This window comes from Plectropomus leopardus, chromosome 10 (genome assembly GCF_008729295.1).
Source record: "Plectropomus leopardus isolate mb chromosome 10, YSFRI_Pleo_2.0, whole genome shotgun sequence".
Classification (NCBI taxonomy): domain Eukaryota; kingdom Metazoa; phylum Chordata; class Actinopteri; order Perciformes; family Serranidae; genus Plectropomus; species Plectropomus leopardus.
Window position 1 is genome coordinate 30686285 of NC_056472.1, and position 16368 is coordinate 30702652.

Sequence of the window (16368 nt, forward strand, 5' to 3'; positions counted from 1 at the left end):
GGGGCACTGACGTATGCAGGGGGGTATGAAGACCAAGTGCTGTTGCAGGCACGCGTGTCGGCATAGCTTTAATTTACCATTTTTGTCTCCACTACCCATACCTATTTTAATTACCACCATTGCAGTGTCTTAGTTCAAAATATAAGTAGACCTGCCAATCGCAACACAATAGAGTGACGCCACACAAATGTAAAATAAAGCTTCCATACTTTATGAAAGACATTGTTCCTACAAAAGTAAATAATACAATGGCAAGTGTAAAATTAAAAAGCTGACAAATTTAAATAATGAAGCCTGTGTGAACAAACGTTTTAATAGTTGTATCAGTTTATTTGTAAAATTAGTGAGACTAGACACTACTGGCACATTACTGCCTCTGAGGTTTAAAATTGAATTGCACTTATAAACGAAAATTCAGTTTACTGATCAAACATTTCAAACTGACTGGGCATATAATCATAATGGAGTGGCATCAGGAGTGGCCAATCAGATTTTAGACATGCCTCTTCGTATAGGACAGAGGGAAGGAACGGTGGATTGATCAAACAAACCCTGGACTTTCATGCAGGAGTCCGGTGTTAACTTCCCGTCCAGATTTGATGTTTTTTTTCTACACCTTACCATGTGCCGTAAATCTAATCACCTGTGCCAGCTTCAGTTGTCAGCCTGGCGCTGGTTAAAAACCAGTATTTTGTTTTGTGCGATATGGCTTTTTTCCTTTATAAACCACATATTTCTCAGCAGAGACACATAATGATGCAGATGTGTCCGTGGTGTTGAGTGCTGTAAACCTGCAGGTGTTTATTTGCTGGTGCTGATTGCTGCAGTGGCCTCCATTGATCCGATGATAACAGAAACAAGGACGTGCAGAAAGAGTGAAACACCTGTGGGAGTCCTATGAGCGTTTTTTTGCTGTGTGTGTTATATCACGTTTTTTTTTTGTGCATCAACAGCTTGTTTGGAGCATCCTGGCCGTCATGGCTGCTTGGTCATTTGGGGACATTGAGCAGAATTTAGTTTGCTTGTATTTAAACAGTTTTTTTAAATGGAAATGACGTGCCTGAGTGCTCTTGACCGACTTTGCTTCAGCAGGCTTTGAATAGTATGAAAATGAGTCAGCGTGAGCGAGTGGAGCAAAACAATATGCATGAATCACAGAGGAAAAATTACTGAAAATGATCTTTCCTGATTTATGTGCGTGAAGTTTGAGAAGACATTGATTGATTTGCATCCATTGACCCTTTGACACTTGGAGTGACACCACTTTTCTTGTGCTGCTTTCAGACGCCTTTCACAAATTTTTAACCTTTTGAACCCGGAGCAAATTGGTGCAATTTCTTTCAGAAACATAGGCAAAAAAGGCAATGAGCAACTTGGTAAGAAATGATCCACAAATTGCAGGAAATTAGTGGATTTAGAAAGTTATTTTTTAATCGCAAGGGAAAAATGTCTATCGAAAAAAGATAAAATGATCATAATTACATGTTTTAAATTATGTTACAGAATGATTATAGATTTTAAGCACCTTTCCAGGTCATTAAACAGGAGCTGTGTTTTTCTGCTCTCACTTTCCCTCTGTGACGTGGAAAAGCCCGTAGGTTTCCAAATAAGGCCTGAGTGAGCGCTGGCAGTATTAATAGAAGAAGACTGCTGCTGGGGAATATTTGTATTGACCTGCTGAAAGACTTTATCTGATGCATGCCGTTTCCATGGCAGTGTGTGGGCGGGATGCTTCGAGGCTGCGGTGGAGCTCCGTGTGCAGCTGCAGCAGGCTGGCTACCTAGGTAGCAGGAGGCCCACCTTTAAATGTCACATTTGGACATTTTGCAGCAGGAATATGTTTTCTTCACTTTTATTTTCATGCTCTTAACTGAAACACACAGACCTTTACACTGTAGCAGTCAAGCTCCTGCCCCCTCCTCTGGGGTTTTGTACCAGGGAACAATTCTCTCCAGAGCCTAATAGTACATCCTTCTCTGCTGATTACATGCCTCAAACACATTTGTTATGCTAATAAGCCTCTCGTGGACAGGAAAAAACATAATGCTTTCTCTGTAATGCTTTAGCCGAGTTTCAGCCGTCAGATTTCACCTGAAACACATTTTTGTTCACTGAGTTGTGCAAAATCGGGGTTTAAAATGAACAACAATCCCAGTCATGAGAGGAAAATGTTCTTATTGTACTTTCTGCAGACAGATAAGTTAGTTTTGTACATTTCACACATATTATATCAATGACTAAGCTTTTGGCTGAGTTGAGTCAAACTGCAGCCCTGAGCCACACTAAACCACATCCAAGGTGGACCTTCCAGAGTAGGTCCAAAAGTGCGCCCATCCGCCTCCAATCAGGTAGCAGTGATTTCCCACCAACTGTATCCGACCCCCGATGACCCTCCTTCTCCCCTTAAAACAAGGGTGGTTGTTGCGAGACTTCACTCATGCCTGTCTGTGCAGGAAAGCAGAGAGAAAAGGCGTTTTTACAGTCTCAGTCAGAACGTTTACATGTTTAGACGAGCTACAGTTAAAGCTCGATTAGGTCTGTCCTTGTCCCAGTATACAAGCACTGTGAGAGAATTGAGTTATTGACGAAAGTGTGTCCAACTTCACCAGGGCAGGTGGAGATATGCCAATAAACCTATATTATTTATACCATCTATGATATAGACAGAATCACAATCATGACTGTTTTTTTGCAGTACTTTGGGGTAGAAAACTACTACGTCACGTACATGTAATCAAACGGCGCTGAGCAAACTCTGCCCTCATTGATTAGCTTTCAGCCACCTTAAAAAAACAATATCTGTTTTATTATATGCTTTATTGTGAATATTTTCAATGCTTTACCTTGCCATTAGACAACCCTTACTGACGGGGATTTGAAGCTGTTACTCCACTGACTCATTTTACTCCACTGCAGAGTTTCTGCTCTTCCGCTGTTGTGTAAGGTAAAGAGGAGCAAATATTCAAATTATGTGTACACTTACAGTGATATTGATTATTTTTTTTTTAGCTTTGACTGCGTCAACAGCAGTACATCACTGAGCTTCTGTGTTGGTGTTGTGGGACCGTACTTTATTTATCAGAGGAGGAGGGTAGCTGGGGGTTACTTATTTATTTAAGATAAAAAAGCCAAAATAAGAAACACAAGTCCCCCCTCAGTGCTTACATGTTTTAATGCCTGACCTGATTTGCAGCACCCCTTTCTACCTCATTAGTAACAAATAGTCCCGATGTGTAAACACCGAGGGAGGCATCAGCGATCACACACAGAGGGCTGAGTCCAGTTAAAATTCGACTGAGGTGTTTATATGACGGAATAACTCGACTTCCCATCGAATTATCCAGGCATGTTAGTCCAACTCTACAGTTAAGTCTGATTTCAGTCGGACTGACATGTTAACATACATTTTAAAAATCCAGTTTTAGTCAAGCTGATTTGACTTTTTTTAACATCAGTGGTTGTAAATGTACTAAGTGTGCTCAGCTCAGCTATAGAGTTTAGTTTCTGTCCGGCATCCTGTTTGTACTTGTACTCACTGTCAAAGATGCCGTCATGTGAACGGTAGATTCTGCTGCATCTTTTACACTAAAATCTCCTTCTTTATGTGCTTAAACCTTAAATATTGGATCAATGTTGTGAAATGTGCTGAAAGATGTTACAAACTTCTGTATAACACAGTGCAGTTTTTTCCGCTTTTTGCAATAAGTGCCGAGTTTCTTGACAAAAGTTTCTCTGAATGAAATATTAGGTAAGAACAGTTAAAGTAAATGTTTGAGCTGCCAAAATAAAGAATATAAAGCTTTGTTTCTGCACACTTGGCCAACACCGCTTTTCATGGCTTGACTTTTATTTATCCAAAGGAATCATTTGTCTTCTGTCAGTCCGCTTCAGTTCCACAATGTTTCACTTAGATAAGAAAGACAGAAATAGCGAAGAGTAACCTTTTCTAAATTCACCACCCTCTCTCCGTCTCACACCTCATTTCTTTATTTTCCTCGGTCGTGTCTCACTTCCTCAGTCTTCCGCCAGTCACTCCTCCCTCCGAGTGTGCTCGGTTTTGAGCACGGAGACCTGCTGAGGGGATTTTGACTTGATAAAGACGTGCTGTGTTTGTTCAGTTTGTTCCGGCAACAGAAAGGCCTGTGGTGTGAATGTGATTCAGCTGGCTGATTCAGCCCATTAAATGGCTCTATGAAAAGAATGGGCTGCTGGCTTCGGCTTGCTGCTGGCTGCCAGTCCCAGAGCCCACTGTATGCCTGGCACTGAATGGAAACAATGCCTTTTTAGCGCCGGTGCCTTGGACAAATGACAGATTGCAAGCTGTTTGATAGGTGGAAACTTGGACGAGGTCTGTGAATCCTGAAGGCACTGATTTGCTGCAAATTAAAAATTCAAGTTTTAGTGGGGCACACACATGGAAGTGTGCACCAGCAAAGGGTTTTCCCACAGACGTCCAGCTCCTCCCATATGTAGCTTTTGTTTTACTAGCTTCTGTTTCTCAGTTGCATGCACAGAAACATTTTAACAATAGTTAAATATTTAACCCAAAAGCAGATTTATTTAGATTTCTAGAGGTTGTGTGGCAGTCTGAGTCAAAACTTGGATGGATTTCAATATGAACATGCATCATTTAACTACAGCTAAACTTTCCTTTTCTGTATATATATTTTACGACCTACCTGAGAGGCAAGTTGATCAGACAAGTTGATCTTGGCAACATAAGTTAAGTAAATGCAACTATAAATCTTTATTTATGTTAACTTAATATCTAAGTATTGAGTTTACATGAAATGTTGCTGTATTTACTTAATTTTGTGTTAGTAACTTCAGTAAACTGAGTTAGTCTGACTTAACTTGATCATCACAAAGAGGATTTTGCCAGTGATGAAGTTAGGAGATTTGCAAGTTCTGTTTTCTTAACATGTTTAAGAATATACAAATATAACTGACTAGTTTGCAACTGGCAGAATACAGATATATAGCAAATAATACTTGGTTTACTGAAGTTGCTAAAACTTAGAGAGATTGATTTAAATAAACTTTTTTTTTATTTTTAAGCTGCAACAACTACACAAAATCAAGTAAATATAACTTAATCTGAAGTATACTTAAGAATTATGTTTAAAAAACTGATGCAATAGTTGGTTTGCACAACCCCAAAAAATCTTTAAAAACTGTAAGAAATCATCTCAGGGACGCTCGTCTCAGTAGCTGGTCTCAGATGATTTTTCAGGAATTGGAAGAGGTCCTGAGGTCCTGAGCTGGCTCACTAGACCGGTCGGATGTACTGCCAAATTCTCTGGTGGACATTCTCACAATCAGCACGCCAATGGCACGTTCCCTCAAAACTTGCGACATCTGTGTTCCTCGAAATGTGTTTTGTTATGAAATCGCTCATTTTAGATTACAAAAAGTCTTAAATATTCTATTTCAACCAATAAAAAATGGGAGCAAAAATAGTGTTTCAGCAGGGCGTGAAATCTGTCAGCTGGATGAGCACAATTAAACGGACTGATTGTGTTTAAAAACCAGTTGTAGTTTATGTTCAGAAATGACAGTAATCTCCTGCAGTATTTGCGGTCCTACTCACTTTTCCTCACCTTCTCCCACAGATAGTGTCCAACGTGCTGATCTTCTCCTGCACCAACATCGTGGGAGTCTGCACCCACTACCCCGCTGAGGGATCCCAGAGGCAGGCCTTCCAGGAGACCAGAGAGTGCATCCAGGCCCGCCTCCACTCCCAGAGGGAGAACCAGCAGCAGGTGAGAGACACATTAGTGGTGACAGGAGACGAGGATGTAAGATCAGAGGGAAGGCAGGCAGGGTCCTAACGGCACCAAGTTACACTGGTGATTAACCCTTTGAAACCTGTGGCTTTAAAAAGTTACTTGAAATTAACAAAAGAAAAAGAAAGGAAAGTAAAAGAACAAAAACCTTAAAAATGCTGAAATAAAATTTTAAAAAAGATCCTAAACATTGATAACAATAAATGTATATTTTATTCTGTAACGTAATTTTAAATATATAACTTTTTAATAATTCCAAATATAGTTGTTTTTCCCTTGTTTTTTTGATAATTTTCTAATGATTTTCCCTCTCTCCTTTTTCTCAGCTCATGTTCTTGTCATCTTTGAATTTTTTTTGTAATTTTTGAGTTTTTTTGTAATTTTTTAGGACCATTTCATGCAAGTTGCTGATTGCTTCTCTCTCTCGCTCTCTCTCTCTCTCTCTCTCTCTCTCTCTCTCTCTCTCTCTCTCTCTCTCTCTCTCTCTCTCTCTCTCTCTAAAATTTAAAATCAAAACATTCACATTTCATGTTTCAGAAGAAAACTGATGTCAGTCTAGGTTTCAAAAGGTTAAATCTTATTTCTTTTAACGGAATACTTCACTGAAAAGCTATGAATTTTAAACATTCACCACTTACGGTCATAAAAGTTGGCTCTGAAAAGTGTGTTCAGTGGCTTCTTCCTCTGTAGAGAATGTCAGCTGTAAGATGCTTTTTTTTAAACACAGTATCAGATTCTCAGGGTTCATGCGGTCATGGAATTTCCAGGCCTGGAAAAGTTTTGTAAAACAAAATATACCCTGAAAGTTTTGGAAAAGTCAAAAAAGGTTTGCAAATTGTAAGCACTTTCCTTAACTGATTTGTTGGTCAAATTAACGATCGATTAATAGTTATTTTAAAAAAACAACAACATAGAAACTTTATTCATTTCAAACAATACCGAATGCGTTTTATCCTCAGTCAAAGCTCACTGCAACATATTGCATTTATTTTGGCAGCATCGATTTTATCACTCAAAAAAAGCATATACACACATACTAACAAAACCAAACAACCCACAGATTCACAAAACAGGTGAAATTCTTAAGGACCGATTGATTAATCATCGATTAATTGTTGAGGACAAATGTTTTCCATCAACAGTCAATCTAAACAAATATTAAAAAGTTGTTATGCAGAGAATCAATTTATAGCCCGCTTTTGACATCATTTTGAGACTTGCAGTCGGTAATTGCTAATAATGAAATCACTATGTTCTCTGTGCCATTGGAGGGAGTTCGTCACGCTGCCTCCTCTCAGACAGACGAAGCCTCCACCTCTTAACTTACCTTGCACTTATTAACTTACTTTCCTCCCACACTCTCCTGCAGGAACGTCTTCTGCTCTCAGTGCTTCCCCGCCATGTTGCCATGGAGATGAAAGCCGACATAAACGCCAAGCAGGAGGACATGATGTTTCACAAGATCTACATTCAGAAGCACGACAACGTCAGGTAACACCGAGGGAGAGGAGGTGGGATGATGACCAGATTTGACATCTCAAGGAATAATTTTAGGCTTTTATTTAATGTGCAAACAAATCAAGATTTCCACTTTACAGCTCATGAGGACCTCAGTTTTTTTTTAATTCAGTGCAAACACCTTTTTGTTTAAGGCTGTTTAAGGCAAGGCAGCTTTAGCTGTATAGCACATTTCATACAACAGGGCAATTCAAAGTGCTTTACAGAGTAATAAAATATAAAAACATAATAACATATACAGATTTACAATAAAGGAGAAAAGAGATAAGATATACAGGGTAAAATCAATTACTTAATGATTAAAAAAGAAAAGTGCAGACCCTTTGAACCCTTTGAAACCTGAGCAAGATGGCTTGATTTCTTTCAAAAGCACAGAAAGAAGGCAAAAATTAGCATGAAATGTGTCAAAAGTTACCTGAAGAAAACTACCTGAAATTAGTAAAAAAGGACAGAAAAGTACTAGGACAAAACAGAAAATGACCTGAAAAAAAGTGCTTAAATAAAATCAAAAAAATAAATATCAATACTTATAATAATATTTTTTTCTGTTTTTTTTTTTCTCTTTAATTTTTTTGCCAAGTTTTAGGTCATTTTCTTTTGATATTTTTTGCAAACAATGGGAAAGTTGCTGTTTTCCTTTTTTTCCTTGTTTTTGGAAGAAAACATGTTTCAAAGGTGTAAATAACTGCAACATTTGATCATATATGTATATAACAAAAATGCTGAGGAAATAATTAATTTAATTGAATACTTTTTTCATTGTGTATTTTTAGTTTTTGTAAGCAAATATTTTAGAACACATTTTGTTTTTAATTGCCACTGACTATTTTTTATCACATTTTTTTAAATCATATTTTGCAAGTTTATCTTAAACACAGGCATATTTCATATTTCTCAGCCAAACATATTGTTAGGGGGCCCACTCTCTCAATGGGCCCCTTCACCCCATGGGCCACTTTCTATATTTACGCCCCTGAGCAAAACTCAAGACTAATAATCACATCAGTATGTACAGACAGAGTTTCAGGTTTACCTTCAAAACTTTCATAGGTAGATTTGTTTTCAACAGTTAATACAGAGCACATATGGTACACAGTGTAAAATAAATGTTTAGAGTCCTGTTGAGTTCAAAACAACGTTTATCGTTTTGGTGCAACAGTACTGTAAAATACACCATGATTTAATCCAGGTTAATCCTGAATGGTGCAGCCCACCCACGAGCACAGGCGGAGGAGGGAGACGTGCAGCCGTTGCCATGACAATAGGCTGCATGGTATTTTCCCTGAGTGTTTTTTTGACCTGTCGCTTCACACAATATCAGAGTGTAACATAATATCGTCATCTGAAAATCAGAATAAAATCACACCTTTAGTTTCTAATCACCATCAAGCAAACATGCAACAAAGTACATTTTTAGAGGTTTTAGTTTTAGAACAAGTTACAATAATGTAAACAGTGGAGTATCGTCTCCAAGGTCTATTTCAGCTTTTTCTACAAAACTTATGGCATATTACACAAAAAAGCAAGATTTGTGCTTATATAAAAAATATATAAAAGTAATACACAACTGCAGATGCATGTTTATTATATCTCAGCTTTTATCAGTATTTATATGTTTGATGGTAGGGGGCATATTAAGCATTTTCCCTCCAGTGTATATTATAATTACTGCCTTAGCTGCCTGGAAACTTCAAGAAAAACTGAAGCAGTTCACATATACACTGATAGATGAGTGTTATTGAGTGTTCAGCTAGTCGATATTATCTGTTAACAACATGTCTGTCCACTCCTGATGATAGTTTTAGGGAAGAAAGGTATAAGCTTGAGGCATAAAACGTTCCTATAATCTCACACTGTTGTGCAGCTTTAAACATCGAAAATGATTAATCAAGACCGCCAGGTTTACCAAGTGCTGTCTGGTTTTACCACATTGTGTCAGAAAAAACGTATCTGTGAATCAGTAATTAAAATCAGTGCAGTTTTCTTCTTTTATACTCCTTTAATGGAGCCAAAGAGAAATACTATTTTTAGCTCAGTAAATTTCTGGTGTGACTCAGCCTTGCGACGTTTTTCTTAGTTTATTCTGAGGACAGCGACACTCGGATGAATGAATGGATGCAACGATAGTGTTGTATTATAACATGCATTTAATTCCCTATTGTCATGCATGCAGGAGTGCATGCTTTAAAAGCTACATTATGCAACTTTTAGTTGATTGCTGAGTCTTACTCCCAGGTCGTCAAATACATACGTGTTTTGTTGATGGTCCGACTGAAGCACGACCCGAAACGTTGATATTTGACGACTTGGAAATAAGACTCAGTAATCAACTAAAAGTTGCTTCTTGTTTCAATTTTAGTTTAGTTTAGTTTTTTTTTTTACAAGATCCAATTAGTGCAAACAGTATATTTTTGTTGCAATTTTAAAAAAAAGGCAGGTAGACTAAAGTGATTCTGATGAAATATCATTATTTTCTTCTTACATTTAGTTATTTTTTCTGATGAAAGCATTCATCGCACACGTTGGACCATCTGATATTTGTAAAAATCTGGTGCTAATTTCAGTTTTTACAGTTTCTGGTTAGGATAAATGATTTTGCGAAACATGCATTGTAGTTGTGTATAACTAATATAAGCACATATCCTGTTTTTTTTTTTAATATGCCTTGAGTGGGAAGGAGATCATAAACTTTTTTTCTGCTTGACGCTAGTCTTTTGTGTCAGAGGTAAATAGCCTTGATCTTTCTTTGGTTGTCCACTGACTCTGGATTGATGACCCTGGCCTCTTTCTTAGTTGATTATTTTATATTTTTTTTTTCTGTTTGATGTTCACAGACAGTGCATGTTGTTTTTTATTTCCAGTGTCTGGTCTGTAGTCCAGGGTCCTTGCAGAGTCCCTGGACAAACGTGGTCAGGTTTGGCACCACCGTGTGGAGTTACACAACACTACATGATGGAGACTGTGTGTGTGTGTGTGTGTGTGTGTGTGTGTGTGTGTGTGTGTGTGTGTGTGTGTGTGTGCAACAGCAGCCCAAATATCAAACTGTGCAGTGAGAGTTTCATGGCCTGTAGCTGTCGCAGTCAGGTGGAGGCCCAAACCCCGACGCATAATAGTTGCTATTGAAGCCCTTGATCACTTTGATGTGTCCCTGCCGAATCCTCAGGGGTTAGGACATCTGTTCACGTAATTTGGAGGCCTTGCACACAAAGGTCTTTTCATCACTGTGATTAATATCAGAAATTATACTTTTGGTATGGACTAAGTTTAAGAGTTCAGTTCAAAGTGCAGCTTGTTTATGAGGGGTGGAAAAGGGTGAAAAATTAGGAATATTTCCAGGACATGTGACAGACCCTCACTGAAACCAGTGTGCACAGAGCCACATGAGAACTTATGAAGGAGCGTGCATGCACAGACGTTTAGCCATCATAACAATACAGTTTATTATTATTTACCATACACTAGAAGACTCTGAAAAGGCTTTTAACCCTTTGAATGCTGTACTGACATCAATTTTCTTGTGCTATAATCAGATGCCTTTCACATGCATTTAAACCTGTAAAACCAGAACAAATTGGTTTGATTTCTTTTGCAAAAAATCAGCAAGAAACTGATAAAACATGAAAAAAAACCTGAATAGTAGTCTTTCAAAGAGAGACACAGAGAGAAAGAAATAAAATTATTTAAACCAAACAGGGAAAAATTTCCAGAAAATTTGATTCATGATTATTATAATTTCACATTTAGAAATATTTAAAGAATATATGTAAATCTTTCAATTTTAAGCAGTTTTTTTTTCATGTCATTTCCTTGTTTATTGTTGTTGTTTTTTTGTTTTTTTTTTTAACTTTTCTTGTTGATTTTCAGGTAATTTTCTTGTAACTTTTTACTTTTTTTTGGCCAATTTTTGGTTCACTTCTTGTCTTCTTACTAAAATAGTTGTTTGTTGGTGGATCGGGAACATGCCAAAATTTACACCTCATCTCTTTTTACGTCCTTTATCGTAGGCAACAGAGAGACGTTTCACCTAAATATAAAACGCTTTTGATGAATTGATCATAAAGTTAGGACAAAAAAGACTGACTTAAGACAGCTTGGACTGAGTTTTATGACAAACGCCAAATGATCAAGATCATGGGAGAGCACCACAGCTATTGCAAAACCTTCAGAATTTTATTCCAGTATTGGAAATTTGTCTGTAACAGTGAAATTGCCTAAAAGTCCTTTGGTTTAAGGCCAGCGTAAGAGGCCAAGAAGGTCATGTTGGTTCACAGCGGGATATTTTAGTTACTGCAGATGTCAAAATTCTGCATCTGTAACTCATTCCTACCCATGAAGTTCCTCTTCTCATAATTTGAAGAGACAGACAGAAATCAGCATTTCAGTCTGGAGCAAACAAAACCAACAGATTAAGAATAAAACAGAAAAAGAAGCGTTGGTTTGGTGCTGTAGAGCGTCCCGCTGTAGGTTTTTGTGTGACTCACAGGGGAGTAGGCAGCACATTAGCTGCATCCGCTAAGCTTGGCTGATTTCTGTCTGTGGTCATAAGCGTGAGGTTAATGGGGAGCTAACCAGGTGTGACCGGGCCTGTCGGGGAGCGGGCAGTGGCTTTTGGTAATTGGGGCTCTGCTGAGAGGTCGAGTAACAACAGGAAGAGAAGTGACAGCTCCCACTGCTGCAGCTGAAGAGTAAGAGGGGAAACAGAGGGAGGTGGAGAGGTGCAGAGGGAGTCACTCAGGGTCTGGAGCTCGTTGCTACAGTAGATATGCATTAGAGTCTGTATGTTTCCACTCGTCTGCCGGTCCTCAGCTCTTCAGCTCCTGAACACTCAGAAACAGCAGCACCAGGGTTCATTTTTCACAGTTTGACCATAAAAGGCACATAATCACACTCCTTGTTCCTGTATAAAGGTATAAGAGTTGAATGCTTTCTCTTTAGTGAGTCAAGTCTCAAGCATGTCGAGTCAAGTATTTATGGGATTATATTAGCAGTCATTGAATACAATAATAATATAACTATGTTTTTTATCAGTCACACCCTCCAGGATTTCACAATTATTGGTTTCATTGAACAGCTGCGCACAGCGCATTGATCCGCTCGACCCCTCTCCTTCTCTGTGTTTATCGTGAGACTGCTGCTTCATCTATCATACACACAGTGACAGGGTTACTATGTGCAGTACAACGTTACCCAGCGTCTATTAATGGATTTAATGACTGAATCGAAACATTTCCGTTTCAGTGTGAGATGAACACAAACACGTGAGTGTCTATAATAACGTCTATAAGCAAAAAAACCCCAAAACAAAACAAACTGATGATATAAAGAAAAACAGCTAGAAATAATGCAACTTCCATTGCAATTTTTTTTAGAAAAGCAGCAACGAAGTACGGCATTTCAGGCCGCAGCAATCACAAAATCACTGTTTTGTCCTAGTAGCAGAGGACTTTTATTTTGACAAAATTAATGACATTTTCACCATTTACTGGCACAAAAAATGCACAAATTGGTGCATATAAGTTCTCTAAAATGCAGGAAATTAAGGGTTTTGCACTCAAAATTTGAATTTTTTAGTTTACACAAACAAAAGTGTTGTGTTTAAATTTTTGTTGAGTTGTTTAAAGGTAAATCAGTGTCACTTGGGGCACATAAGTTTTGTTTTGAAGGCATATTTGCTACCATTGAAGGTAGTATGACATTCAAATGATATTTTGAAAAAAGGAGTTCATGCTCGTTACCTGGAGACAGAGTTTTGCCCCCAAAAGGTAAAATTCTGTGTTACCTGTTCCTGAGATTGCAGCATCCAGCCTGTGTTTGTCCTCTGGAGTAAATCGATGTGCTGTGGCTTCAGCAGTGAGGCCAAAATGTGTGCTGACTAAGGTATTATGCAAGAGGGCTGTGGGGCGGATGTTTTGATGCTGCCAGGCCGCCCTGTGAGCGTTTGGGAAATATTCTCAGACAAACCGCTGCGACTGTAGCTGCTGCTGCAGCTGCTGTTATGTAGGCCAGCAGCACCCTGAAGAGAAAGACATGGAGAGAACATTGCATAAATTAGAGGAACTGACCTTACCTTTGTTCTCCACTAATTGAGGTAAGGACAAGAGTTGAGGCTGCGCAGCAAACAGTTGTAGTGTGTGTGTGATGCAGTTAATTATGCACATGTGTGTGTTACATAAGATCGCGCTGCTGATGCTGTTCGCCTGACCCCAAGAATATGTCCTTGATGTGCAGACGGCAAGACACATGCATATAGCAAACATATAAATAAGTTATGTTCATGAGTAAAGATTTCAAATACACAAAGAGTTTGCCACTGTAATGTTTAACCCCTTGAAACCTGGAGTGGCTTCACTTTTCTTGTGCTGCTTTCACACCCTTTTACAAGTATTTTAACCTTTGAACTCTGAGCAAATGTCTTCAAAAAACATGGGAAAAGAAGGTAATGAGCAACTGGCAAGAAATTAGTAGATTTAGAAAATTATTTTTAAAAAATTAGGGGAAAAAAAGCTTAGGAAAAACTTTATGTCTCATTATTATACTTAAATATTTAAAAAATTATGTAACAAAATTATTATATTTTTAAACATTTTTTCGATAGTAATATCTTTTTTTAACTATGATTTTTGTGTTTTTTTTTATTAATTAATTTACTAATTTTCTTGTGCTTTTTACAAATTTATTATTTATCTTCCTTCATTGCTCATTGCCTTCTTCCCATGTTTTTGAAACCGAGCCAATTTACTCTTCAAGGGGTGAAATAAGTGAATATTAAGCCTATTAACTGTTGCACTTTCTTATAGGATGATTTCAAATCCACTTTGAAGGTACTGAGTCCATCTTAAACAGATGTCCAGACGCTGATATTATGTATTCTGTTTTGCAAGATTAGGCAAATGAGAGGGGATGCTGCAAGGTCCGCCAAGAATCTAAAAGAGACAGGAAGGAAAGGCAGAGGGTGCAAAGAAAGAAGAAAAGAACAGGAAATGAAGACAGTGATGGATAGGATGAGTAGTAGAAAGGAGTGAATGGATTGACGGAGAAAAAGAGTTAGCCAGGCGCTGATGAAAAGGACCAAAGGGTCTGTGTGAGATTCTTTCCGGGCCAAGGTTAGCGAGCCACCAGCAGAGCAGCGGAGTTAAGCAGCCGGGGACGGGCAGGGATGGCGGGGCGGGGGGACGGCATGAAAGGCAGAGCTGGTGCCAGACGAGAGGAGATCACAGGGTCAGGCAGTGCCAGTGCAGCACAGCTTTGGTTCAGCTGAGATTTGACCCAGAACAGATTTTGTGGTGGTGGCTCTGCAAGCAGGAGAGGAGGGCTGCCTGTATGCTGTGATATTTGTCCTCAGCTTTCCAGCTCGTCTTGTCCTTGTCTCAACTCTTTCTCTTTACCTCCTGCAAAAAGGTGTCAAAGCAGTTTAAACATCTACATAGCCCATGTGTTTGCTTACTGTGATGAAGACATGCTTTTAACACCCACCAACGTAATAAACCACAAATTTTATACAAATCTGCAGCTTTTGATAGAGTAGAATAGAAAAAAATAGAAATACTTTATTAATCCTGTGAGGAATTAATAGATTGTTTCGGTACAGCTGCAAATAAGAGAGCAGCAACTGAATAACATAGGCACTTAACATAGAATAGAATAAAATAAAATAACAACAATATAATAATAATAATAATAATAACAATAAAGATATGTATAGTATGAAAAAAACAAAAAGATTAAAAAGAGCAATAAAAAAAATGTGCAAATAAGTGTGCAAAAAGTGAAGATGGATGTGCAAACATAGTAATGTGCAGAATTGAGAGTAATTTAATAATCCAACAAATGTAATAAATTTCCCACAAACGTAACAACAGTTGCTCACTACAAACGTAATAAGCAATTTTCTGCAAATGTAAGCTTTGTAGGATTTTTAGGTTTTTTAGGAAGGTGAAAATCTTCAGCTTTCAAAATTGTAATAACTTTCCACAAATGTAATATTAAAATGAAAAAGGATCTTTGTGGTAATTGTTGTTTGTTCATTTGCTTATATGCCAGCCTATGGGTCATTCATTTTTTCAAAAATTCAAATTTTTGAAAGCGGAAGATTTTTCCCCTCCCACAAACGTAACAAATCCCTGCAGATGTAATAGCTATTACATTTGAAGGAAATTACTGAATTATTAAAAGCAAAAACCTTATTTTAGGCAAACTACACCACAGTCGCATTATTTAAGCATGTAGCGCTGTAGTCGGCGTGACGACGTTCTGTCTCATTTATCCATTTGTTAGCAACCGTATTTTTTGAGTCACAAAAAAGCTTCAAAGCCCACAGTGACATATTTACTGTCTCATTCTGTGTCGTAGCGCAAAATGGGAAAGTTTCTTCAGCTTGTGTTAAACACAGATCGTATCTCAGACATCTGAACAAAAACCCATTTAATAACCCACTGACTTCGGCTGAGGAATTTTTCTAACATACCTTAAGATGCAGCACCGTACAGCCTGTTTCTGTAGTTTTAAGGAATAAAGCAAAGAGGTGAGTAATACAGCTGTCTGAACCATGCAGTCATACTGGTTTCGGGGTTTTGCGCTTTTAGATTTCCTTCTTGAAATATTTCTTTTTGACCCTGAAACAAAAAATAAGTGATCTGAAACCAAACAGGGAATCACAGATTTATCTCCACAGCTTTCATATTTTCGAAACTTACCATGTGGTTGGTATTTTAAACACTTTCATCATTATTGCGTTCAGTCCTTGCGGGTTTCAAAATTGGACGCAACATCAAATAACTTGAAAGTTAACCCTTACACTGCAGATCAGAATCAGAAAATGTCCAACATCTTTGCCCTGTGATACTCGAAAGCGAAAATCCCAGGATTTAATGTTGCGTACTAACAGGTGAACCATCACCAAGGTAACGCTAAAATGGGACTTAAAGACTTAAAGACCCCGGGTCCTTTTCTCATAACCTCTCACCTCTCGTCTAATTGGGACACAAAAAGAGTTTAGTAGACATACGTGTTATACAAAGTGAATTAAAGCACTTGCTGCCAAACTTCCCTTCAATTTCTCAACAGT

General features: G+C 38.1%; 1 protein-coding gene across 1 annotated transcript in view; it reads left to right on the forward strand.

Moving 5' to 3' along the window:
- Positions 1–16368, forward strand: part of adcy5 (adenylate cyclase 5) — a 107691-nt gene that overhangs the window by 34668 nt on the left and 56655 nt on the right. The window contains exons 2-3 of the mRNA XM_042494316.1: positions 5613–5762; positions 7156–7277. Of these exons, the coding sequence (XP_042350250.1) occupies positions 5613–5762; positions 7156–7277 (272 nt within the window). The remainder of the gene's footprint in view (positions 1–5612; positions 5763–7155; positions 7278–16368) is intronic.